Source organism: Phyllopteryx taeniolatus, chromosome 17 (assembly GCF_024500385.1).
Source record: "Phyllopteryx taeniolatus isolate TA_2022b chromosome 17, UOR_Ptae_1.2, whole genome shotgun sequence".
Classification (NCBI taxonomy): domain Eukaryota; kingdom Metazoa; phylum Chordata; class Actinopteri; order Syngnathiformes; family Syngnathidae; genus Phyllopteryx; species Phyllopteryx taeniolatus.
In genome coordinates, this window is record NC_084518.1 from 21038700 (window position 1) to 21065638 (window position 26939).

Below are 26939 nucleotides of genomic sequence, written 5' to 3' on the forward strand. Positions count from 1 at the left end.
GGACATTCAGATTGAAGAGAAAAAGTCAAATCAGGATTACTTGACAAAAAAATAAGAAAACAATGACAAATATAGGATTTTAAAAGAATTACAGATAAATGTTTTGAGCTTTTTAAAGCATGGAAATGACGGCAACATATGGAATTACCTGCGCAGCTTGTCCGTCCTTGCTTGTGGAGCTTTTTGGACTTTTTTTGGAGAGCTTGAGCAGGCAAAGTGATGCTCAAATGATTGTACATACTTAAGATGTCCTTGCAAATTTCAAACAAGAGAACATGTTACAGCTTGATGTGTGCGCTGCTGAGGAAGGAATTGAACGGATTCAGTCAAGCATTTCTTTTGTCCCTCTGATTGCTTCTGTTTTATTGCTTTGTTAGAGTTGAAAAGGAGCAGAGGTGATAAACTTTGCTCACTGGTGTTATGTGTGACGATGACATCGTCCGGTTATTTCTGCTCTCTGCTTCTCTGTGGGTCATCGGATGTCGACATCCTGCCGTCCTCTTTGACGCTCGCGTGGCTAGCGTGCGAGAGGCCGCAAATCCTCTCAGGTAAAAAAACCCGTGCGACTGCAAGCGCTCTGCTCTCTCGCGACTCTCTGCCAGAGATCGAAGCTTTTGGTCTTTTGTTTTTACACACTTATTTGTCCGCACACGCCTGCTGTCTTTGTCCCAACATGTTTGTCTTTGGATGATGGCGGGGGGCCTGAAATTTCCCCCCAAAAAGATGCTTTATTTTGTGAAAAGACACATGACCAGTGGTGATTATGAATATTTTGTGTGTTTCAACTCTGCTGTTCAATATTACTCTCCCCTCTTACTTACCGATGCTGTGATTTACTGTTTGCATCGGAGTGAATAACATGTACATCTTTAAAAACATCTTCTTGTGTTTTTAAAAATCGATACGGATTAGATCAGCGGTGGGCAAAGCTTTTTAAATTGAGCCAAGATCGTCACCGTTTCAGTATTCCTCCTTTTCGGAGACATTTTTGTTTGATGTCTGTGTGCAACTAATCATATTAACCGGGAGAGATCTACATGTTAATTCCTCTCATCACATATGACTGCTTTTGCAGTGTTTCTACATTCTTCTTTTTTTTTTTTTTTTACACTGCGTGGTTGGTTGTATTCAGAAAAGGCCGCTTCTGACTTGATGGTTGACTTCTGTTCTTCTTCCTCTTGTGCAGCCCAAGCTCTCTGAGGACGCAGTGGCCATTCTTCAAGCATCACACTTGGCAGCAAAGGTTGGACCCTTGTGTTTTAGTTATTTATTTAATTAAACGGTAGTTAATAATTACCACCTGTAGAAGAATCATAATCACAATCATCTTATGAAGTGAATGTCTTATGTACCCGCTTCCTGTGTTGGCTGCAAACACATTTTCTTTTCTATGCATTTGCGGTTCCTTTTTGAATCTGAGACATGTTTTAATGAATATGTCGCACGGACTCTCAAATGAGTTCAGAGCTCCGTTGTTTTGCTGGGGAAAGTGCTCTGAAAAAAGGTTCTTTCAAATAAGGGTTCATGTGTAATGGACAAAAGACAAGATGGGAAAAAAAAACCCCAAAAAACAACAACAACTCATACGAGGCGGCTGGCTGCATTTGAACATTTCCAACAAGGATCCTTTGCAATTCAATTATTTGTCACGCAGTGCATTCCATACGTCTTCACGGTTTGTATCAAGTTCTCGTCAAGCTGATTTGCCGCCTTTTTAAACAGGCAAAGAATGAAGAGAACATTGCGTCCGAGAGAGCCTGGTACCACACTGAAAAAGTGTGGCTTGTCCACAAGGATGGATTCTCTTTGGGTGAGTAAAATCTGTAACAGATTCTCCTTCCGTTGCAATGTTTCTTAAAGTTGATTTCATGGTAAAGGATGCACACCGTTTTCATAACAAGATGAATTAACGTTGTGCTCATGCAGCAACGCTCCTGAAGACAGAAGCGGGCAGTCTGCCCGAGGGGAAGGTGAAAATACGCCTGGACAGTGACGGATCTTTATTAGATGTCGATGAAGATGACGTGGAGAAGGTAACAAATCATCAAATCGGCCCTGCGGCCACGCCGGGTGAAACTTGCTCTGACTTTGAATGTCAGGCGAACCCGCCGGTGTTTGAGCGAGTGGAGGACCTGGCCTCTCTTCAGTACTTGAACGAGTCCAGCGTGATGCACTCCCTGCGGCAGCGATACGGCGGCAACCTGGTGCACACGCACGCTGGGCCCAACATGCTGGTCATTAACCCCATCAGTGCTCCTTCCATGTACTCGGAGAAGGTGAGCTGCAGCTCGCGTCCACGGGACCAGATTGTTCTGTATTAGGAGTTCCGAAAGTTAGCGTCAATGATAAATCCACAGTACAGACCGAAAAGCTTGCCAAATAAAGCCAGTCTCGACCTCTACATCCATGTGTCTGTCTTCTTACAGGTGATGCAAATGTTTAAAGGCTGCAGAAGGGAGGACACCGCCCCCCACATTTACAGCATGGCTCAGTCTGCCTATAGGAAGCTCTTGACCACTCGCCAGGATCAGTCCGTCGTCTTACTGGGCAAGAGCGGCAGTGGCAAGACTACAAACTGTCAACACATCGTTCAGTACCTGGTCACCATTGCTGGCAGCGCAACCAAAACCTTCTGCAGTAGGTTGGAAATGATCCAGGCTATAAATGAAGTATGTCACAATGTTATTTACAATCCTCTGATTTGGCTGCAGTGGAGAAGTGGCAGGCGGTGTACACCGTTTTGGAGGCATTTGGGAATGCGTCCAGCTGCATGAACGGCAATGCCAGCCGCTTCTCCCATATTGTTTCTTTGGATTTTGACCACTCGGGCCTGGTGACCTCAGCTTCTATCCAGGTATTCCTTTGATTTATGTATTTATTTAGTGTCAGTGTGATTTAAAAAAAAAAAAAAAAAAAAAAAAAAAAAATATATATATATATATATATATATATATATATATATATATATATATATATATATATATTTTTTTTTAAATTTATTCCCTTCCCCATCCCCCCCCCCCCCCCCCCCCAACCCCCTCCTCCTGTGTCTTATTTGGGCTGTGGCCTTACAGACAATGCTCCTGGAGAAGATCAGGGTGACAAGAAGACCAGAGGGCGAGTCCACTTTTCACGTGTTTTACTACCTAATGGCCGCCGTCGACAGCTCTCTCAGGTATGGATTGCGACTCACTGGCCAGTTAAACACACAGTGCACCGTAGTCTCCCATAGCGCCAGACTATGTCTTATCAATCATGTTGATATACACTCACCGGACACGACATAAGGTACACCTGCCCAATCTAATGAGTTCAGTCAGTTCAAAAGCTATATGCTTTTAGAAAGCTTTTGACACACTGCCATTTCTAATATATCTTTGACCTTCTTAAGCAACATAAACATGGTTATTTTTGCAAATGCAGTGTTTTAAATACAGCTCTTTTATTAGATCTCAATAGATCGTGCTGTTGTACCCAATTCTGAGTGCATTGCATTGGTTTGAGAAAAATTGTATTGTATTTTTTTTTCCCCATTAAGAACTGAGCTGCACCTCAACCACTTTGCTGAAAACAATGCTTTTGGGATTACGCCTCAGACAAAGGTAGATTACTTCCTGGAGAAAATGTTTATTTATTTATTTTTTTTCTGAACTAGAATGCTATTTTATATGAAGCAGATATCTTGAACTTTTATTTGTCTATTTTACTGACTATGATCCCTGAATCGAAAATTCAATTTACCCTCTCCCTTGCTCAAGGGAACCTCAACAGTAGTCAAGAAGCAGACTAGCATCTCTCCAACATTTATTTCACTCACAATTGCTTCCAGATGAGCTACTGCCTCCCTTTTGAAACATTTTGGCACATTTGATTCGCATCCGAACCAAAGTGCTGCAACTGTTGACATGCATGTTCCAAATACCTTCGTTCTTCCTCCTATCTAGTTATGTATCTTGAAAATTCATAAGCTCCCAAATATAGAGGCTCACAACAACTAAGTGGCCCTTCGATCAAGCCATTATACTTGTTATCTCTTAACTAAACCTACACGGAGATTCCTTTCAGTAAGTTGTGATGTGATGTCCACCAGGTGGAGGACAAGCAGCGGGCATCCCAACAGTTTTCCAAGCTGCAAGCAGCCATGAAGGTTCTGGGGGTCAGTACTGATGAACAAAGAGCTTTTTGGCTAGTCCTGGGGGCCATCTACCACCTGGGAGCTGCAGGGGCTACTAAAGGTACGTTTTCTGGAACAGAACGTGATTGCATAGCTGTGCGTTCGAGGAAACAAGGCACTTTTAATAAGAGGAAAAAAATAAAAGGCCTTTCTTGCACACACATATTGAGCGTGACATCCACTACAAATGCTAAGCTCAAAACCCTTCTTTTATGAACATAATCACTACTTCAGTGCTATGCATCATACTAAAATGTATTTGTAATATCTGAACTCGCTAGTGCTCTGGATTGCATAGTTCAGGCTAGAATTTTTTTTTCCCCGACCCGAACATGTATTCCGCTGAATCTTAATGATTGGCAATAATAACCAGTAGATGCTAATATCATGAAAATGCTAAAAACAATGTAAGTTTTGACTTGGGTCTCGTCTGGTAACACAAATGGGGCTTGGGAGACGCAGTCTATTTCACCCTGAGGTCTGGTTTCTACTTTTGAAGCTACATCTTATGATGAAACTCAGGGCAAGGCAGTTGTTTTTGAATAAAAGACAATCCCATTGGAAACCAGTTTTCAAACAATTGGAATGTTGTTGTTATTGTTGTAGAGTTCAGTCAAAGTTTGAAAGAGAATATGTCGTTTTTTGTTCAGCTTTGTTTTTCTTACAAAAACAAAACCCAGCCCGCCCCTTGTAATATGTTTTTAAGCAATTCATGGGTGATTTAATCAAGGTCCAGATAGTGCCGCTGTCTTTTTTTTTTTTTTTTTTTTTTTTATATAGATGGGAACAAATTTGTAATTTGAGTTTTTTGTTCCATTCTAAGAGAGGACTTTATTCACATGGACTTTATTCCTAAAGGAAATGTCTTTTTTTGTTTTTGTTTTAGATAAACATGAATAATGAGCCTTTGTATTTTGTGTAGATTTGCAGTTCCGAATTGTAGCACAAGGGGGCAGCAATGATCTCTATTCTGCAAACTAATTCCAAGGAACTCTACAGGAATAAAAGGCACTACAATGTGTAATCATGACTGCTTTGCTTCATTTTTTATTTTTCAGAAATACTCAGCCAATCTTCCAAATAAAACGTCCACACCTTGTTATTTTAGCCGAATCAAAATAATTGTGCTAGAAAGAGTTTACTAAAGCAAATATGGCATATTTCAGATCTACAGATATGTGATGTCTGTGCAACCCTCCTGCTTATTACCAACCCTGCAGGGGATCTGTCAGCTGGATAAAATCTGCGAGCAGCACAACTACTGCTCTCTCGCTGTGTGAATTCTCCCAGTGCTTCTCTTAAGTCTTACAAGATAAATTCACAGCCCATTAAAACTGATGATTGCACAAATATCAGCAACACTTGTCTGGTCTTGTAGTTAAAGTAAAAGTTGTTATTCTTGTTATATTTTCTGAAGTCTTTTTTTTTTTTGTAAATGTGTCAAGGGCAATAATCATGTAATGCTTTAAGTATAAAACAGTTGGATGAAGATGATAACTGACATGTTTACATTTCAAATGTAGGTACTGTGTTTGTATAAGACATGCTTTCAGTGCAGTTTATTGCATGCTCCCCACAGCTGTCTCCTTCTGACCACAGACATTATCCAGAGTGTCAGAGAGAGAATGATCACAAATACAAGGCCAGCCATGTGCAAACGTGCGGTTGGCAGAATGGCTAATGAAGGTCTTCATGCATGCTTCTCAGCTGGCAGGAAACAATTTGCACGTCACGAGTGGGCCCAGAAGGCGGCCTACCTGCTGGGCTGTACCCTGGAGGAGCTCTCCTCCTCCATCTTCAAGCACCAGGCCACGGGCGCCCTGCCCAGAGCCGGCAGCATCCGCCAAACTTCGGACGAAAATGGCACAGCGGACGCAGGTACCCCCCGCCGTGCATCCTCTTTGCGGCTGACATTCTTCCCCCCCCGCCCCAACACAAGCACGCGCATCTTCCCCTCACCTGGGGGAAATTGCACCCTCCGCAGCAAGGAAATCTTATCTTAGTAATGAATACCGCAGCTTAACAATGGCTATTGACGGATAAGTAGGCACTCTTACGTGAGGACAAGCAATTTTGGATCCTCTCTTCATTCGTTGTCCTTGAAATCATAATTGTCACACATTGATTTCCGCCCCCCCCTCCCAAAATACTCTGACCACCATGGCAGTTGGAACGCTTTGAAGGACGCTTGAATACAGGGCAGCTCCGAACAGACCTCAGGTTCCCCTTTCTGTTTCAGCATAACCTCCCAGTCTTGGATGCAAAATATCCCCCGGGTACAATAAAACTCACCATTTCATGAGATAGTGGAGTCAATTAGAAGAACTTATCAGTTGGCAATTGTTTTTTTTTTTTTTTTTTTTTGCACGAACATGAACGCACACTCTTTGATTCGCTCAATTCAGGACCACCGAGTCCTAAACGACACCGCTTCACTGAGATCATTTCAGAAACAATTTGAATACTTCTCGGCGTTGGACGTAATATACTCCAAAACGATGCTATTATTCATGCAAATATCCCACATCTACTGTGGAAAAGGTTTGACTTCTCATAATTGAACTCATCGAATTATGTTGATTTTTTTTTTTTTTTTCTTTTCTGTTGAATTGTATTAATTTAATACTGTTTTTGCCAGCAGGTTCCAAGGCTTCGGCCATGGAATGTTTAGAGGCCATGGCCACAGGGCTGTACTCTGAACTCTTCACAATCCTCATTTATTTAATAAACCGGTTAGTATTCCTTCTCTGGTCTTGAAGCAGTATTGTACTTTTAATAAAGATGATTCCTTTGACTGCACTATAATGCAATCCAAATGGCTGGCATATAATTTTATGCTTATTCAATTAATTCAGCAGCTTTTTGAAGAGAGGATGGAACCAGGGTTTGGGATTTTACTCATGACTGAATTGAAATCACATTAGACTTCAGCTAAGCCTTGATTTTAGCTTTAAAAATGGAAATCAGGATAAAGTTTAGGAAGTGCTGGGATGGCGTGGAGAGAGCTAGGCTTAAAACTCGGGGGTGATTTGGAGAATGTTATCGATAAAACATAGTCTAAAGTATCGTTTTCTCTCCTTGCTTCAGGGCCTTGAAATCCAGCCAGCTTCCCTTGTGCTCTTTGCTCGTTGTGGACACACCGGGTTTTCAAAACCCCAGGCTGGTAACGCACGATCGCGGCGCCACCTTCGACGACCTATGCCACAACTACACCCAAGAACGTCTGCAGACGCTCTTCTACCAGCGCACCTTCGTTCAGGAGCTGGAGAGATACAAAGAGGTGGGAGCACGTGAACGCTATTCACTCACCTTAATCTTCTCCATTTCCCCTCTCTCCGCTATGTCTGCTCGTTCGCTCGCATTATGCGTCAACCCCAGTGTGGCACGCTTTCGCGCTTCCCATTCTCCGTCTGTCCCACCTGTCACGAGATGAGACAAGCCAAAGTGGTTCGTGTGTTAGACCTCCTCATTAGTGATGCCAGGCTTCACCTCTTCTGCAGAGATCAAAGTACAGCCACTCGCGGCACAAGCCTTGGGGAGACACGCCCACTGGCAGCACTTCACAGTATTGTCACGCTGCTGTTCTTGTCGGCCCTCTTTGTATTTTTAAAAGGACTTTGCCATGTTCACAATCGTCTCGGGTGACGAGTTCTTGAAAAGTCGAACACGCTCATTGCCCGCAACGTTCGGTACACGTGGGCATCTTATGACAATTCTGCATTTCCAAAAATAACTCCAATAGTCATAAACATGTCTCAATTGGAAAAAAAGCACAGTAAGCTTTTGTCACCACAGCGCCATCTGGTGGATTTGGCAACTGACCACCAAATCACATGATCAGTTCAGTCCACTCAAAATTAGCACGTTAGCTAGCTTAGCTTTTTTTTTTTTTTTTTTTTTTTTTTTTTTTTGGGCCATTTGTTAGGTTAGTTTTTGTGTTTTTCAACAGTCGCATTTGCACCAGGACAGCAAGATAGTTGCACCGCAGCACAATACCGAAAGAACACACCACTTTGAGGAGGGCAGGAGGATATCGACCAAAAAGAAGCTCAAGAGAATGAGAAGCAGTACAAAAAGAAAGAATCAATCAAATTTCAGCTGTCTGAACTGAAAGAAGGCAAGGGTCATTTCTATTGCAAGCGTGAATGTCGTGACATCACTCGGCAACAACAACGAACATTCGGGGCACATTCTTTGAGAAGGGAAAACTGATGATGCCGCCGCGTGTGTCGAGACAACGATTGCAATTGCAGTTGCCGAAGAAAATCGCCACATTCTGCTGAAGGAATTAGAAAAAATAGTCTGAGAAATTGCCAAGCAATGTCTCACCTGTCATGTAAAGGAAAGCCTTAATCTTTCATTTTTTTCCCCTCATAAGCAGTGACTTGAATTTTTGTTTCCATTTTTGAGGGTCATCATCGTGACGTAAAGGTCTTGTTGTACACTCTGAAATAATAATAATAATATTGATCTATCCAGTCAGCCTATTGGCCGGTTAATTGAAAACATCTGTCATGGCCTGACCTTTGATGTTGATGAGAATTTAGCTTCGACCTTTGACTTTGAGCTCCCCTGTTCCAACGCTGTGACATATTCGCTATAGTGTGAAAATCCTGAATGGATTTATCCTCTCGCTCAGCATTCACATCCTAATGTTTAGCTTCAAAATAGCGTCGACGATAGCAAGAGATGTTTCTAATATTTCCCCCCCCCCTCTGATGTAGCTAACTGCAACAATCATAACACAATAATAATAACATATTGCAAAATAAATACCTCTCTGTCAGAAAACATTATTGTTGCTATGAAGGCAAAATTGATGTACAGCTTTGTATTCATTAAATAAAGCAGGTGTACTGACTGGAATGTTGTCACCGTGAAGTGTTAATGGTATTGTTTTGTGTTTAAACTCTAATCTTGCAAATGGGCCCTTTTCAAAACACAGCACACTTAACCACAAATCACTGACAGTAATGCGAACATGGAAGCTGGGATTTTTCCATCCAGTTTACCATCCTCATCTCCTGCCTGGGTGACAAAATAAGTGGAGCAAAATGAAATACCGCATATGTCTGCGTGTAGCATAAGTCTCCTTTTTCAGTGCATTTCAGACTATAAGGAGCCGTGAAAGTGTCGCGGAGAACTGGGTCAAACTCCTCTCAGTATCAGTAATTGCAGTGACGGGCAGGTTTAAAAGTGACGCACACAATGGACTTTGTACTTAAAGAATTCAAAGCTGTCGCATACCGCAGCTGGCTGAATTTTCTTTTGTATTCTTCCTGCATATTGCATCTCCACGGTAGAGAAGAGCTACATTTAAGCTACATCACGCACACAGTCAACTTGAACACTGGCATCTGTCATGCGCGCACTATTAGCCCTGCAAACATTTTCCCCACATTGCCAGTACAGCCTTGTGTGTGTCGGCGGTTTGCTTTTAGACGAGACAAGGTAATTTATCATTACTTGACTCCACATGATCCTTGAAATGTTAGCATCTGCTGCAGAAATTACATCCTTCAACATTTTAGCCTTTTCTTTTTCCAGAAGACATTTCAGAAAATGCAAAACCTGCTCGATGTTATATTAACTGTACTCTCACTGGCGATAACATTCGGGATAGAATGAGACCACAATGATGATCTTGCTCAGATTGTATACTACAACTAGCACTGCTACTCATCATAATCTTAGAAATGAAAACATTTTCCACGGACTAGATAATCAAATATATGTGAGAAGGGATTTTTAATTCATTTGATTACTGGTACCAATAGTACTTGCAAAGTATAGCTGGACCAGACCTCTTTTGTTTTGAAATTCCCATGTTTGACATTCCTTCAGAAAGTGACACTCAACATTCATTTCGGGATCTGGGGTCACATGGAGGCCATGTCTCCAAGCACTCCTGCAGAATTGGATGAGTTTTTTTTTGATTTGATTTTTTTCTCCTTCATTGCTCCAGTGTGTTCTGTTCATTGCTCGTGAATGTGGGCAATTTATCATGGATTTTCTGGGGAACTGCGTCTATAACAATAATGCTAACAATCTTCATCCATTCAAACTACGGCACTAGAGAATGCAATTAAAGTAAGTATAATTGAGACCAGGGAGAATGTTACATTCTGTATAAGTTTACCACCTTATATCTTAATTACATTTTGATCATCGTCAGACTTCTCTAAAATTTCAATGAAAGTCCCAGACAATTTGTTTTTAATAGATTTAACAACCATAAGTCCTTATAATTACAATTCCTGCTAACAGTACGTATGTGCTGTTAAGCTTTTGTCCAGTGAGAAAATGTGACACTCGAGTGACCTGTAATCACGTGTGTGGCTTGCAAACGCGATCACCCCGCCGATACTGTTGCTGATGTAACATTTGACAATGCACAAGATCTGCCTGCCTGCCGCCAAACATTCGTCGAGTGTAAAAGTCACTGCAAAGTCACGGCAGTCGTCTTGCGTGTGCGTCAATATGAATGCGACTTCCGAATTCCTGCTCGTCTCACGCTGGCATTCAATCGCTTGTAGTTGATGGGTTTTCTTTCCTTTATTGGCACTCATTCACAATATCCTATGTAGTGGAATGGGCGAGTGGGCAGGCGGTTAATATTTCAGACGTTGTGTGCCCTCCATATATTGTCACTCCAACACCTTGCTGTGTGAGATGCGTCGAAAATACATTGGTTCTGCTGTGTGGATGGTCAGGATTTTCATGTGTTATTTTTTTTAAAACAACAACTTGTGTTTGACTGTTTTTTGAGCCAAAAGTTCAGAAATATGCAGGAAAGCAGGTGTTATGCGGGCCAAAAAGGGAAGTGGATGAATGGCAAAATTCATTTTTTTGCAATATTACACTTAAATTGTCATGGTAGTGAATGATAAGATGCTGCGCTTCGAATAAATGACGCAAATACGAAACACGATGCCAGAGAAAGCTCCAAGGTGAGCTGGCTGACATTCCACTTTTACGTAATGAATGTTATTGTCATTGCTGCGGCTTGTTTCACTTTAGGTTGTGAAGATAACTGGGGAGCAATTTGAAAAGCAGGAGGACTTTCTTGATTCTGACACAGTGTGTTGGAAAAATCGGTGAAATCCTGCTTCGCTGGCGCGATACTGTAAGCTTCTTCGATGCACTTGGCAGCAAGAAGCTGGACGAGTCACAAACGGTGCAACGAGCTGTTACATACTCCTCAAAGAACATACATTATAATGCCCGTGAAAGAAGAAAAAGACTTGAGGGTGGCTTTATTTTGAATGATACAGTATGTGCCGCAGATCGCCATTCCAAATTAGAGTTCGGGCCAGCTGCAATGTGACGCCATTCAATCAGTTTTGGAGCATTTGGCCGAACACGAGCAGAGAATACACGCCTCGTGTTGCCGCTCCCGCCACCGATCACATCAGTAAACACCAGAAAGCAAATGCTACTGGGAGACATATACAGTGTGCCCATGCCGTAACTCGGCCTCCGGCAGTTTTGAAACATAAAGTGGGAGATGCTTGCGTATGTCTCATTCGAGCCAGATACATTTTAGAAGCAGACAATTGTTCAATATGGTCATGTTGTATTTACTGGAAAGAAGGTAAATTGCATTTGCATTTTGCATGCGTCTCTTCCTCCAGGAGAACATCGAGATTGCCCTCGACGACACGGAACCCAACACATCTTTTTCCGTGGCAGTGGTGGATCAAGCTTCAAGCCAAGCACTTGTGAGTTTAAGCCTTTATCTTCTTGAGTCACCTTTCAAGGTCTGTCTTCTCTTTGTATTCCATTAATGCCGCTTCAATTCAGAACTAAAATAAAAAAAAAAAGTTTAAATATTTTTTTTTATGTAGCCTTCAACTACTGAAATGAGTTGTTTGGCAGATGTTTTCGAGAAAAGGAATGTGGGACTGGAGAGGAATAAAAGGTTAGAGCATTGGCTTCCAAAGAAGAAGAATCAATGTTTGGCTGGCTGTGATCTGCACGCACCACGGAAACAGAAATTACGCGAGTTTAGAGAGTCACAGATCATGTTGGTAACATTACAATGCATTTGATTTGAGTGCTTTACTCTTTAATTCGTCCACAATCTAATGGGATCGTGATCAGAGGCATTGGACCGTTGAACAACACTTTAGGAAAAACAACGATTCCGCCATTCCTATTTTGAGTCACGTGATGGTTTGTTGATGAAAGATATTTTTTTTCCGGGTGGTGTCTGTTTTTTGTCCCCCAACCCTCAATTTCTACCTTTTTTTCAAAATCACCATTCAATGGACGCCACATAGTTGTCACCTGTCTCCTCCAGACTGATACTTTGTGTTGCCGTCAGTGTAGCGTGCACTGCTGATAAGGATGTCACTTTCAGATAGGCGCTGAAACCGATTTTTGGTTTGGCGGGTTTGGTTTCTTCTGGGAAGCGTTCAGGCTGCAGACACATCACTGCGGCACGTGGAGATCATTATCTCTGCTGCTCATTTTTATCCGCACAACAAAAGCGACAAAAGCAGCGGTTTTGCTTTCTTCTGCGCCTGTTGCTTTTGTTTATCTCTCGGACTGTCAGCAACAACTGTGCGGGAAAACTACTGGTCCAATTTCGAAGAAATCTTGTGGAAATATGCATCGTGACACAAGGCCAACCGATTAGATTGTGGTGCAGTGCTGGACAAAGAGGGAGAATTTATTTTTTATTTTTCACTGTAACCTGAACATTTCGAGATCTCTTTTGACAGCGTCGGGAGCGAAATCGGGCACATTTGGTTCCGATTCAGTCAGACAAGATTGACCTTGGTCGAAGTGTTTTGTCAGAAAGTGCAAATATTCAGCTCAAAAATGTGACAGTTTGCTATCAAAATTTGTAGGGCACGGTGTATGAATGGTTCGGATGTCCGCCACATGGTTTGAGGTTGGAATCTCGGCTTTTGGCCTTCCTGTGTGGAGTCAGCTTGGATAGGCTGCAGCTCACCTGCAACCCCGTTGACTACAAGTTGTATAGAAATTGGATGGAGGCTTGACATCAGAATAAAAAGCTTGCATGCAAAGGTCTTTAACCTTCCATACCCCACTGTGTGACTTTATTGTTTTTTTTTTTTTAATCCTTCCCCTCGCCTTTCAGTTTATGAATATCTTTCTTTCTGTTTCAGGCAAAAACAGCAGAACTGATTGTTATAATCAACGCAGCAGGCCAGGGCACAGGAGCAGCATTACTACTACTCCTTTTTTATGTTTTTTTAATTTTAATTTCCAGTGTCACATCACACTCCGAGTGACCTTTCAGAGAACAGCTTGCATTAAAGTCAATAAAAAAATTAAGGCTAAAATGTCCTGCCTATTTATCATTCTTGCCACTAAAGTAGCCATTTTGTAGTAATCATCTGGGAATGTGATCTTACGTATTATGTTTTTTTTTTTTTTTTTTCATTCTGAATGACCAAAAATGAAGCGCTGCAGTTGGGAATTTGTTTGTTTGTGTGTGCTGTCCAATTGAACAGGTGCGCAGCGGCCGGACAGATGAGGCCCGCGGGCTCCTGTGGCTGATGGAGGAGGAGGTTCTGCAGCCTGGAGCGTCGGAGGAAACCCTACTGGCTCGCCTTTTCAGCTACTACGGCCCCGCTGAAGGCGAGATCAAAGGTGAGCCGAGCACCCATCAAAATTAGCGCTTGTCGCTATATATGGTGTAAATGAAAATGCTTGACAGCCACAACATCTGGTGTGCCTGCACGGGCAATTTATTTGCCCTCAGTGTTGGGACGTTACCAAGTTTCATACGAATCACTTTTTGTTGTTCTTGCAAAATCCTGCTAACAAGTGGATGACGGTGCTCTGGTCTGGTTGCAGTGGTCAGAAATATATCGTTTGAAACAATATTTGTATTATCACGGCTAAAGTGATGTACAACTTGAATGCTTCATACAAGTGTTTCTCATGTTAAATAAGATCACCAAAATATCAGTAACACCTCTCCAGTGTTGGGAAAGTTCATTTTCTACACAAACTGGATTCAAGTTCAGTTCACGGTTCCAAAAATGTACGAGTTCAATTCATAATTCAACATTTTTGAACTAAGTTCACCATTGCAAAAATGAACTTGTTCATAGTTCTTTTTTTTTTTTTTTTTTTTTGTCCTCAACATGTTGCTGAGGAGTGATTCCCCTGAAAATACTGGCATTTCGTTTCCTCATTCAGCTGCAGCTTTCACTCTGCAATCAAATCATAATTATCCGAGTAATCCATTGTTACAATGACAGTATGTACTATATTACAAAAGAACCACAGAAGAACACGTTCACTCCCATTTACGCAGTGTCCGTGAATGCAAATCGCGTTCTCGCGCGGCTACGACGTGCCTGCCATGAAAGGCGGCCGCGGCCACACTCGATCGGTTGCCAAATCCGCCGACATGAAGGCTCGTAAATAATGTATTCAGACTTGTTTTGTCCCTAACAAAAGCTGAATGGAAATTCACTTTCATTTGAAGACCGTTCTTTGACGCCAGAATGAGCGCGTCATAAATTACGCTCATCAGGCCGAAATGATCTCATTTCAGTTCAGGTACAACACTGCACCTCTCCGCATAATGCAATGCAGTTCTATGCCCCTGTTAGCGACCGCCACAGAAAATATACATCATGTTCAATAGATCCTTGAAGGCAGATTTTTGTATTATCATTATTATTTTTTAAAATGCAGAGCCTAGATTAAATTTCATTTCTGTGGAGGGGTGGCTAATTAAGCATCCGGCGTGTGAAGGATGTTCCGCTTCTTGCCTGACTACATTATAAAATTTAACACCGCAGGATGGAAGCATTAATAGACGACACAAAATTCCATCAAACAGATTGACCAGCCACGAAAGTCCTTGCTGCGTTATTGTTGTTCTACCATAGTTGCCATGGTTACAGCCCATGCAGAGTGCTCTCCCAGGAGCACTCAGAGCAACTGTGAAGGCGTGAAGCGTTATTTATTTTTATTCCTTCCCCCCCCGTCAAAGACAACCTCTGAAAGCATCTCATTTACACCCTTTTTAAAAAAGGCAAGATTTCAAGCTTTTCTCCTGACTTCTTCACTCGCAGAGCTCTTTGACATGCAACCCTTAAGTCACATCGTGGTATTATTTATAAGACGGTTTTAGGGATTTTGACACCAAAACTGGATTAGTTGGGCTCACAGCTCCCTCAATTAACGAGATTTAGTTTTTTTTTTTTAAAATAATTGATGTCTCAGTAATTGTGTATATACAGTAGCTTTATTCAGACCATGTTAATTAGCACAGTATGCGTATTAAGCCTGCATTTACAAAACCTGCAGACAGACTGGAGACACATTTTCTTCCAGTCCCACGGGAGGCTGTTTATTTTTATCATCTATCCTTATGTGCAGTAAAATAGAACAATGAAATCTTACACTGCTTCTCACATCGATACCAGGTCACACTTTCCTCCTGAAGAGTGAAAAAGATAATCACTTCCTGCTGGGCCACAGTCACGGGACTGACTGGGTAGAGTACGATGCCCGCGGGTGGCTTAACTACGCCAAGCAAAATCCTGCCTCGACCAACGCGATGCGCCTCCTGCAGGACTCCCAGAAGTAAGCGTCAGCCATCTTTTGTCATGTGTTTTAATATTAAAACCTCGGGCTGACGCGATACACGTCTCGCAGGAAGATCATCAGCTCTTTGTTCATGAGCCGAGCGGGTGGAGCCACCGTTCTGTCAGGTTCCATTGCGGGTCTGGAGGGCGTTTCCCAGCTGTCTTTGCGACGGGCCTCCAGCATGAGGAAGACCTTCACTTCAGGAGTGGCTGCTATCAAGAAGTCTGTGTGCATACAAATAAAGCTTCAAGTGGTGAGCGTGGCAGTCAAAACTGAAAATGTTGTTGGTTTTTGGCTCTGTAAGACAATCAGGAAGTCAATCATGCCATTACGTGGGAAGGCGCCATTTATGGTTATTATGGCAAATTGACTTAAACATGCCATCCGTCTACTTCCTGTGACTTGTGGAATAGTCCCCAAAACATTATCTTATTTAAAATAATTATTCATGGCATTCTTCTTTCATGCAAAATGCTAAAAGTTGGATGTCTTAATGAGGCATAATAAAAACAGCATTAGCATTTCTGTCCCATTACTATTTCCAAAATATCATATCGGTTCATATAGCATAACACATTCACTGCCATTGACGGCTTGAGAAGTCAAATATCCATGTTAACTGGGAGGGCTGGCAGTGAATGAGTTTGAAAAGAGAATCGGTTGAGAATCTATGATGTGCATTGATGTCACGGCCTTAAATAGTTCTGAGGTCCAATTGTTCTGTTGCCGGTATAGAATGTGTAATGTGTCTGATAATGCTAATATAACTGTAATCCCCCTTGCATTTCCTAATTGCATTGCATCCTATCTGTGGATTGCTGTGATGCATTGTTTCATTCTGTCCTGAGTTTATTTCTTTCGTTTATTGCAGTTTCGGCACATCACTCATTACTTTTATCTAGAACCTACCATACAAATACAAAGAAGTAAGATGAGCATAGTCGCGCTATATTGTGCAGCGAATTATCGTTCTGTGCATTTGACAACGGAATGTTACTTAGTTAAGTCCTTAACTGTGCTTCTTCCCAGGATGCTCTGCTTGACATGGTGCGGAGGTCCAGAATTCACTTTGTTCACTGCATATTGCCCAAGGCGGACGCTCTTAAGCCTCTGAGTGGATCCTTCTTCAAAGGTGTCGAAAGCGAGACTCACGGGGAGGGTGGAGATTGTGGTTTAATGCAACTGGATGTACCCTTGCTCCGTGCTCAACTGCGTGGATCCAAGCTCCTCGACGCTCTCCGGATCCATAGACAAGGCAAGACGGTTGCTGTGTAACCTTAAGAGCTATACACTCTTTCCCCTACAAAGTATATTTCCCAGCATTTCTTTCTTAGCATCTTTCTAACAAATTAAATGTCGTTCTTGTTCATTGACCTTCACAGGATACCCCGACCACATGGTGTTCTCTGAGTTTCGCCGCCGTTTCGACGTGCTGGCGCCGCACCTCACCAAGAAGCACGGGCGGAATTACATTGTGAAGGACGAGCAGAGAGTGAGTCAATCAGCGAGAGAGCGCTGCCACTGGCCAAACAGTTAAGATTAATGTTGTGAGAGGGGAGCTTCATTACATCTGCCCCTGATTTGTCAGCAGCCGTCTGACGGAGAAGTAAGCCTTCATCCATCAAGAGCTGTTGTCATGATCTAATCAACTTGACCACATTTGTATGGCGCCTGCTAAAGAGGCAGGTCGGAAGTGGAGCTGAGGAAGCGCCTCGCTGCGTTCATAGTGTCGATGCTGAGCGAGGGCCAAACATTTTCACTGAAAGAAAAGGAAACTACAAAGGCATGGTTGCAGACAGTATACAAATGGTTTCAAAAAAACAATCAGATAGTAAGAAGGGTCAGCGCAAATGAAACTGTTTACTGTCTTCTGAATGCCAAAACTGCAATTTGTAGAACACACACAAAAGCTTTAAAATGACAGAGGTTAAGTGCATATATTTACTTTTTTTCAAAAATGCGCTGTTCTTCTGCACGAGAGAATTCTGTTAAAGTGACGACAAAAAAAAAAAAAACGTTTGCTTCGGAGAACGATAAGCGCGAGAGTGAAAGAATAGGGTTAAAGCCGAGGAAAGTACTTTTCTCCCCCCTGTGCCAGTGTGCTCGGGTTGAGTTTCTGTGGAAACTTCCAAACAAAAGCTCCTCAGTTCTTTTGGCAAAGCTCTGGTATAATCAAGTTGTGGTCTTTCCGACTCCAGCCTGACAACACTGTCTACGTAGTATTACACAGGGTTAGGTCCTTTTCCCTCATGCATAGGTTAATCCTCTTTGCTCCGGTGTGTGTCGGTGTGTTCGTTAATTTAGGCTGTGGAGGAGCTGCTGGAGTCCTTGGATTTGGAGAAGAGCAGTTACCACATGGGTGTGAGCAGGGTGAGTCATGACTCCACATGCAGAACAAATAAACACCTTTTAAATGAATAAAGCTTCCCTTTTTGCAACCACGCCTTTTTCACCCCTATTGAAGGTACACACACGCACGCACACGCCTCGTCATATTCTCTGCGTCTAGGAGTGTGTGTTTGTGTGTGTCCTTCATTCCACCTGTCCCTCTTTGAGAAGCGCTTGATGTTGGAAAGTTGCCAACCTCCGCCCTCTTCCTCTCGTCTTTGCGAGACTCGGAGCCCCAAAGGCACGCAGGCGTCTGATGTGGCTGGCTGTCTTCATGCCGCAATTCCCTCTTCTCGGGTCACGAGTGCAAAATCGTCCAAACGGATGTCTGCTTTTCTTTTGTAGTGCGTTCTTTCTTTCAATCATTTGAATTATATATATATACGTAGAAAGCGAATACATGAAAAAAAAAAATCAATATCCCACAAGAAAATTACATAAAAGGAACATTTTGAAAGCGGGAACCGATAGCAGAAAAATCCTGACTTTGAGCTGTGACTTATTTGCGCACAAACGCGGGCACTCAAAAACATTCTAACATTGCAGCTCATTATTTCCATCACTGTCACAAATACACAAAACCATTCACACACGGAATATGTAAGTAACCTCATCTGCATTATTCCATTCTCAATGAATTTCTTCATTAATTTGCATCTTTAAACATAACCTGGTTTTAAATTTAATCACATCCATACCATGAATATCATGATTTGTGATGAAAAGCGTTTTCTCAATGTCGCTCTTTTTTGAAATATGCAGGGTTCTCATACCACTACAGCATAGTTTCATGTTTAAAAAAACACACACACACAAAAAGAATAGTTTGGTGCCAGGTTGACAAGAGACAAATTTCATGTCACCTGACCTACATGACAAAATCCCCTCACAGAAAAAAGACCATAAAAAATGGAATTACTCACAACAAAGAGGAGGAGACTCATCGCTTTGATAGGACACAATCCGATATTCCTTCTGACAAAAGTTTTGCTCAATTCATTCCAGTTTGCTGAAAACAGGCGCACTGGCGCTCTTTATGCTGGAATACTGCACCGGCCACGTATTTGGGGCACTTTTGTATCGAAAAATCATTAGCATTTTACGAATAAATAATAACAGCTAACAGTATATGTGCACACATTACAATGTAGTATGTATATAATGACACATATTGCATAAATGGGGTTATCAGATGCCATATTAAAGGTAAGTACAGCTACCTAGTGACAACACCTTTTCATTTTTCCGAAAGAAGGGAACAAAAAAATGGAAGCATCTCATTGTGGTGCGAGGCATTTATTTGTTCAAGTTGACAACACATTTTAGAATGAATTGGAACATATGATATATTACAGGAAATGCAATCGTTGGTTTGAGAAAATAGAAATTGCTTAACCTTTAGAACAATGCTGGACTAAATTACCCACCACCTAATTTGTACTTTTTTGGTCAATAAATCAACTTTGGGACTATTGACAAATTTCATCCATCCATTTAAAATGCTTCCTGCACGTAATCCCTCTGAGGCATACGCAAGTTGTCAGAAATCTGCTCTATTTGGGCTGTTTGTGTTTTTTGCCTTCATTTTTGGAAATAATTTTTTTTGTTTAGTTACCTTTAGTCCCGATTGAAAACAGACAAGGCTCATTGTCTGGGTTATTAACTTCATCAACCTTACTTCCTAAAATAAAACACAGCTGTCTATCGATTACACTGTTTCTATTGATTTACGGTAATTTTTCTATACATGAAACTCACTCCTGTATTAGCGTGCTATTTTGTGCTAGAGCAGGGTGTTTGATTTTCCACAACTCGTTAATAGTTCCTTTGTTAATAAGTTAACCTTTTATTGCTCAGTGACTGTTTCCCCCCCAATGTCTTTATGTATCAAAAGTATTCTCTGTCAATTGACTGTCTGTTGTCGTACTCGAGCGGCTCCAACTACCGGAGACAAGTTCCTTTTTTGTTTTTGACATACTTGGCAAATAAAGATGATTCTGATTCTGAAGTTAAAAAATGTGATCTTATGTGTTTGCATTCCCCCCTTCTTTTAGTTGTTCTTCAAATCTGGAATCTTGGCTAAATTGGAAGAGCAGAGGGATGAGCAAACCAAACGTAATTTAATCCTATTCCAAGCTGCTTGTAGAGGTTATCTGGCACGACAGGCCTTTAAAAAGAGAAAGGTAAGCAAAAAAAAGACCTCGTGCTTATCAGTATCATCCCAAGTGGAAAAGACATAGGATGCAAAACATAATGCTTGTTTCATTCAAATTACCATTCAAATGACAAAGCAACTCGTGCACCGAGAATTGCTCTCCAGACCTATTTTTTCATTTTTTTTTAGTGTCTGTTTGCTTTGTACTTGCAGTCGATCCGACCAGCTTTGCTGTAAGTCTACAAGCGATTACAAATATCGCCAAAACTCTAACTGCCCCTCTTTAATATGACAAATCCAATCAGCTTGTCAAGGGTATATTTGATTGTGCAGACATACAAAAATAAATAAATAAGAAAATACCAGAGGATGAGCGAGACAGCGAGCCACAGGTGAAGGTCCATCAGGGAGGGCTGGCAGCTGTTTGACTTGCACTAAAACTAACAGAGCAATAACCTACTTTTTGTTCCATTAAGTCCAAATACAGCAGCACTATATTCTGGTCGGTTTGCCATTAAGTACTGTTATGTTACTCGCTTATGATGCGAAGCTGCAGTCTAGAAATTAAATAAGCTATTGTTAAAGAAATTCCTTTCTGACACTGTCAAACAAATCTGAGCTTCTTGTTCTCTTCTTCCTATCAGCTCTGTTCAGATTGTGCAGCAGTGCCCAATGTAATGCCCATTCAGTTATATCGCCCAGCCCTACAAGCACGCACGCACAAAACACACCATTGACCAATGTCTCCGGACCTCGTCCGTATTATGTATGCAGTTCCGTACTCCTTTTCTCCGTGATTACTGAACCAGCAGCAGCAGAATTCCAAATTCATAATCGCCGTCCGTTATAACATGATGTTCACGAGCAGATTTCCGTCTATTTACACTTCTATGTTTAAAAGGCCATTATTCACACTGTGAAGTGGGCAAAAAGCCTGGTGCGTTTTTTTTTCTTCTAGAACTTCAGCAGCAAGAAGTGATGTGAAATTGCTTGGCAACTGTGCAATTATTAAATCAATGTGCACAGTGCCTCGTTCCTTGCCTCTGTCCCCAAATGCAGCATATCCCCTGATAATGTACACTATATGTAATAGGAAGATAAGACATCATATTATTTGATCTTATAATGGTGTTGTTGTCTTATAGAATAACACTGATGCTATATGTGGGGAAAATGCAATCATAAATGTGGAGAATGCTAAGGCAGGCCCTAAAAATCATATCTATAGGTTTCTCTCGTCCCCATGTTATTACTTTCATAGTCGTTTTTATTTTCTCTAATAAAAAAAGTAAAGCTTTTTTTTTTTTTATGGAGAAGACACTCGTGTTCTTCCATGGAATCAATCCGGCTTGATGACTTGATGGACTGCATAGAATTATATTTATATAGAGTATGAACATTATAATTGACAGTGGTGTTAACCATCCCTAGTTCTCCAAGAAGCAGTTTCATCAGATCCCAGTTGCAAAGAGTGTGCGCGAGTTGAGTGGGCGGACGATAAGTTGCCACTGATCAACAACAATTTTGTGGTGTGAAACAGTCATTTGCAAAGACACGCAACGCCATGATGAATCAACCAGTGTGAAATTTGAAAACACTGCTGCTAAGACAACCACAGTATATCAAAAATGGATTGCAACTTAACTCTTCCATATGGTTTGTAGATGGTATTAACACCTAAAGGGCGTTCTTACACCGCATACATTAACCCTGATTCAGTTCGTTGACAGCAGAGCACTGGAACGCAATCAGAGCTGCGGTGGATTATCGAGCGCGTTTCATGTCCTTTTCTTCGTGTAGACGATTTACAATGTGTCTTGGTGATCAACCTTAGAATAATCATCACTTGTACCCTTGCTGTTAAACTATTATCACTTTGGGAAAACAATCCAGGTGGCACGAGGGCGGGATTTGAGTCTGCCGATGGAAGAGGGGCTTGTTGATACATGTTGATGTTGATTGATTTTGCCTGGCACGTTAGGCATGTGACGATGTGCCGTGTCCCACGTGACATGCATTCATTTCTCGTTTTTGTCCTTTGTCTTTCAAGGACAAACACGCCACTTTTCAGCAGTTATGTATTTCCCGCTCTGTGAGTTGTGGCCTCCAAACATACAATAAATATCTTTTTCACATATTTGAATTGAGATCAGTATCGAGCAGAAATAAACATAAACAAACATTCCCCTAACTCCACAAGCATATAAAGCAATGGTGTTCATTGTGTTCTTTTCAATTTCCTTTCAACTGCTTTGGAGAGATGGTTAAACATTCCCCAAGGATGATTGAATTTTGGATTAGAGAATGGCGCGCTAGTTGCAGTGAAATGTCAAATGGACAAATATGATTGCAGTCCCAATTGACAATTCTTCCTCATGGAATATATTTTTCTTTGACAAGGCAAGAACTCGATGTCCTGGTCAGGTTACTTAACTAGTCGTCAGCCAACCAATCGCAAATCAAAATTGACGGACACCGGTGTAGTGATTGATCTTTAGCTGAGCACGAGCTCTAATGAATTTGTAATGTCATTTGACACAAGGTGGTCGAGAGAGATGTGGTGAAATAAGTCCATATTTCCTTTCAGGAGTTATTACTGAATGCCATCCAAGATGCCGAGGTCTACGTTATAGACGACACACAATTGAATCACGTAGACTTCATCTGTCCCCCTAACTCTCAATTGACAATGAAGACATTGTGGACAATGTTTGCTTCCAACTTTGTTCCACTGCACAACGCTAGGTCCATACAAAGCTTGCTGGGAGAAGCTAGGTGTGGAAGGACTTGAGAACCCTGACCTCAACCTCATCAAACACATTTTGAATCAATTACAACACAGATTGCCAACCGGGCCCTTTTGTCCAACATCAGCATGTGGAGCTAATCCTCAAAAACATGAACATACTAATCTCACTAATGAGATTTAGGTGTCAGCAGTAGCAGCTCTTCGGTGTTTGATATGCTTACAAACATGGCTGTATGCACACAAAGCCCAAACACATCTTTAGCTCTAATGCACGTGTCACGGTTGTCACACTGTCTTAATGCATTATGGTTGCTAAAATGTTTATACACAGTACTCGCGTAGTAAAATTATTTGTTTGTTTTCCAATCATATCTGACTCATTCTGACAAGTGAGACTTGTTTCAGGAATTAGCTGCATTGTCCTCCTTGTGAGGTGTTCTTAGTGTGACGAATCCTAATTGGTCATAGGGAATACCTTCAGGGCACTATGTACCTGATGCTGAGAATTGTGTTGCTCTAATTGGGTTTGCCCCGTAATCTGCTGCTGCGAAAGAGCCTCATGCATAAGCGGCATGGAAATCGTGTAATACTTCGAATGAGCTGCCAACGTGTTTGATTTAATTAATCAGAAATTAGCTTGCAGCCTTGGAACACACTTGGCTGAAATGCTCAGTAGGAGGCTGGCAAGCCCTTGGATTGCTGCTTACCCGTACACCAGCAATAAAACGCAGCCCTGATTCATGAAATGTTTCCCACGTAGTGGTTATTATCATTGAGGATAGCAGGAGGTGGTAGACGCAACAAATAGCCAAAGCATTTGTGCACATCCCTCAAAGGACAGAATATTTTGCTGTAATTTCATTTTTATTTTGTGTGTAATTGTGGTAACAATGACAGAAATGCATAGAATGCGGCACGGGTCCACTCATAGTCAGCTTTCGAATTTCCCCGCAATTCCCAACCGATCATTTTGAAACTTGCTTCACATCAGAGCCAGTTGATGCATTCAAAATGAATCGAGGCAGTTATGGAAAAGGCAAAATCAGTACATGCTCCTTTTCAATCATCTACTAGTCACTTTTTGACTACTTTGATCTTCAGTTTATGTCAAAGCAAGAAACCTAGTCTTAAGCCGCGTGGTGCCCTGTGACGAAAATGAGTTGCCAGGTACAAGAAAGTACAATGCGAAACACATCACTTACATATTACAGCTGATATATATACATATTCTTATCCTTCCCCAACAGCCAGACAAATGCAACGCAAACGTACAAAACAGTTGTCGTATTGTACGTACTGCATTCAGTCATAGTACTTTCATTGACGCATTTCTCTATGGACTTCTTTTAATGCCAACAGATTCAGGATCTAGCAATTCGTTGCATCCAGAAGAACATCCAGAAAAATCGTGGAGTAAAAGACTGGCCATGGTGGAAGCTCTTCACTACGGTCCAGCCACTCATTAAGGTGCAGCTCACTGAGGACCAGATGCGGAGCAAAGATGTGAGCTAACTCGAATCCAATGCACTTGCACTACATGAACAATATGACTCACTCTCTCGCTCTCTTTTATGAGATGAATACTTGACAGTCCGTGTAATGTTTGATCGGGACTTCAGGAGGAGATCCAAATGCAGAAGTCAAAGTTGGAGAAGGTGGAGAAAGAGCGCAACGGGCTGAGACTGAACACAGATCGACTGGAGAGCAGGGTGGGTTGTGAGGATGGCGTTTCTCATTGGTGATGTTATTATGTGTATATCAAACTTCTACTAGAAAAGTGACAACAAAACAAAAGAGAATTATCCCTTGTATGTTTGAACACAAACATAGCCATCCAAATCATTTTGTCCAACCAGTCTCCTAGCTCAATGCTAACATATAATGCGGATTACCATAGACAGGCTCATGAAAATGAGCATAGATGTTCTGACAATTATAACCCTTCAATCAGTTGTTACTTTCACATATGTACCAGCAACACACACAAACACAGCATGCAACTTTACTCTCTGCTCTGTGGGAACGACTGGGACTGCTGTTGAAAAGGAAATCGGCGCCGCTTCTTTTTATTGCTCTTAATTATGCTGCATCTGCATCCAGTCGAGCTCGGTGCTTGTGGGCATGTTGTGGCGCAACGTGCTACTACACTGAAAGCGCGCAAGTTTAAATTCAGTTGGTCTCTGAATGCGTGAGGAGTGCAGTTCTAGACCTGCTCCATACTTTACAACCGTAAAGTTCTTTGCGCCTCCTCTGTTGCGATTAGGTGCTATATGAATACAATTGAATCGAATTCAATTTGGACTTACCTGTGTACAGTAAAAACCCACAATAATAAAAAAGTATCCGTGATGAGGAAGTTGTTTATATTAACGTATATGTGGACAGATTGCAGACTTGTTGGCAGAACTCGCTGATGAGAGGAGCACCAGCGAGTCAGCATCCCAGCTGCTGGAGAACGAGACGGCTGAGAGACTACGCTTGGAGAAGGACATAAAAGAGCTGCAGGCAAATATACACACAGTGATATTAAAACTATTTTTGACATCATGTCTTACAAATCTAGCCCTAGACGTGATTTGCACGTGGATCTGTATGATTCAGGCAAAGTTCGATGCTATGAAGAAACAAATGGAAGCACAGGAGGTGGAGGTGATGGAAGCTCGGCTGATGAAAACATCGGAGCTCAACGGGGAGCTGGACGACGACGATGATGATGCCGGTTAGCTGATGCGGTTAAAGCATGGCCCGAGCCTTTTCCTGAGACCCTTCGTCCTTATGCTCCGACATTACAATTACTTTTATTTTTGGGAATTTAGACTCATTCTAATTTGTGATGGCCAAGGACCAAAGATAATTACGATAAAAGAAAGTAATCTATAGACTCAATAAGAGCTGTCTCTAAAGTTTCACCCTTTTAGCTAGTGCACACGAGAAAGGCAAAACATGAGAAACGTCTAGTTGTACACCAGTGCAAACGGCCAGACAATCTCATTTTAGATCAGCACCAGGTTGCACAGCCATATACTGTACATAATTCACCACCTACACATGGCGTACAGATTGTTCAGGGGTACCTAATTAAGTGTCCGGGGAGTGTATTACGTATGGATAGCTTGAAAAATGTCACGTATTGTAATTGTCGCCGTGGGATCTGATGGCTTTAGGCGCCTGTTTCAGCAGATATATTGCATAATGCTATCAAGTATGTTCTCCAAGTTTGGGATTTCACAACAGGGGATTAAAATGTTCTCTCCCAGGCATACTAGTAATGCCGGTCGCTGATTGGTCATCACCTACTGAGAAAGTGAGCTCCCACTGAGAGAGCATTGTCCATGAGGCAGTCTTATTTTTGTTTTTTTTCTGCTGCCGCGCGTCCCCCTATAAACCAACCTCGGCAGACAAGCCATTACGGAGCATATAAGAATTCTTCGATGAATGAGAAAATAATCATTGGGATCAGAGCCGGTGGCCTCGCAAGTTGTCATTATGCTATATATATGCTAATGAGCAGCGCTGACGGAGGAGCCGGCCGGTGTGGCCATGTGAAGGAGACGCAGACGGCCTCAAAAAACGATAAGGCTCGGAAATGAACCTAAACCTGAATGGCTGCCTGGACGCTGTCAAGGTTCTGATAGCCTCTGACAGCTCCGGAATTAGGGTCGACGAAGAGGCATGCAAAGAGCCACTTAGCCACGTCTTCCTCTAACTGCCGTTGTTGTGCGCTCGGGCTGGCGGAGCTCAGGTTTAGCCGAGATTAGAGTCGAATGTAAGGGCCGTTTTGTAGTCGTCCGGGTAAATAGTTTGACATCAAAAGGTCAGAATTTGACGAGAAGCGGTTTTATTTCATATGAGATTATTTTATTCCAGTCCTTCAATGTAGTCACCAGCCT

The 26939-nt window shown here is 41.9% G+C and overlaps 1 protein-coding gene across 18 annotated transcripts in view; it reads left to right on the plus strand.

Moving 5' to 3' along the window:
- Nucleotides 1-26939, plus strand: part of LOC133466957 (unconventional myosin-XVIIIa-like) — a 78129-nt gene that overhangs the window by 10691 nt on the left and 40499 nt on the right. For 11 of the 18 annotated variants that reach the window (XR_009785083.1, XR_009785086.1, XR_009785084.1 and 8 more), the window contains 25 exons: nucleotides 522-548; nucleotides 1187-1243; nucleotides 1723-1810; nucleotides 1927-2033; nucleotides 2100-2276; nucleotides 2427-2637; nucleotides 2712-2854; nucleotides 3075-3175; nucleotides 3539-3602; nucleotides 4091-4235; nucleotides 5774-6052; nucleotides 6813-6906; nucleotides 7262-7454; nucleotides 11809-11895; nucleotides 13660-13798; nucleotides 15595-15754; nucleotides 15827-16010; nucleotides 16787-17012; nucleotides 17140-17249; nucleotides 18062-18127; nucleotides 20200-20328; nucleotides 24409-24552; nucleotides 24669-24758; nucleotides 25435-25554; nucleotides 25651-25768. Coding sequence is in view for 14 of the 18 variants with exons in the window: in XM_061751229.1 (XP_061607213.1) it covers nucleotides 522-548; nucleotides 1187-1243; nucleotides 1723-1810; nucleotides 1927-2033; nucleotides 2100-2276; nucleotides 2427-2637; nucleotides 2712-2854; nucleotides 3075-3175; nucleotides 3539-3602; nucleotides 4091-4235; nucleotides 5774-6052; nucleotides 6813-6906; nucleotides 7262-7454; nucleotides 11809-11895; nucleotides 13660-13798; nucleotides 15595-15754; nucleotides 15827-16010; nucleotides 16787-17012; nucleotides 17140-17249; nucleotides 18062-18127; nucleotides 20200-20328; nucleotides 24409-24552; nucleotides 24669-24758; nucleotides 25435-25554; nucleotides 25651-25768 (3259 nt within the window). In the remaining 4 variants the exon portion in view is untranslated. The remainder of the gene's footprint in view (nucleotides 1-521; nucleotides 549-1186; nucleotides 1244-1722; nucleotides 1811-1926; nucleotides 2034-2099; nucleotides 2277-2426; nucleotides 2638-2711; nucleotides 2855-3074; nucleotides 3176-3538; nucleotides 3603-4090; nucleotides 4236-5773; nucleotides 6053-6812; nucleotides 6907-7261; nucleotides 7455-11808; nucleotides 11896-13659; nucleotides 13799-15594; nucleotides 15755-15826; nucleotides 16011-16786; nucleotides 17013-17139; nucleotides 17250-18061; nucleotides 18128-20199; nucleotides 20329-24408; nucleotides 24553-24668; nucleotides 24759-25434; nucleotides 25555-25650; nucleotides 25769-26939) is intronic. The other 7 variants (XM_061751224.1, XM_061751228.1, XM_061751227.1 and 4 more) reach the window with 5 other exon arrangements.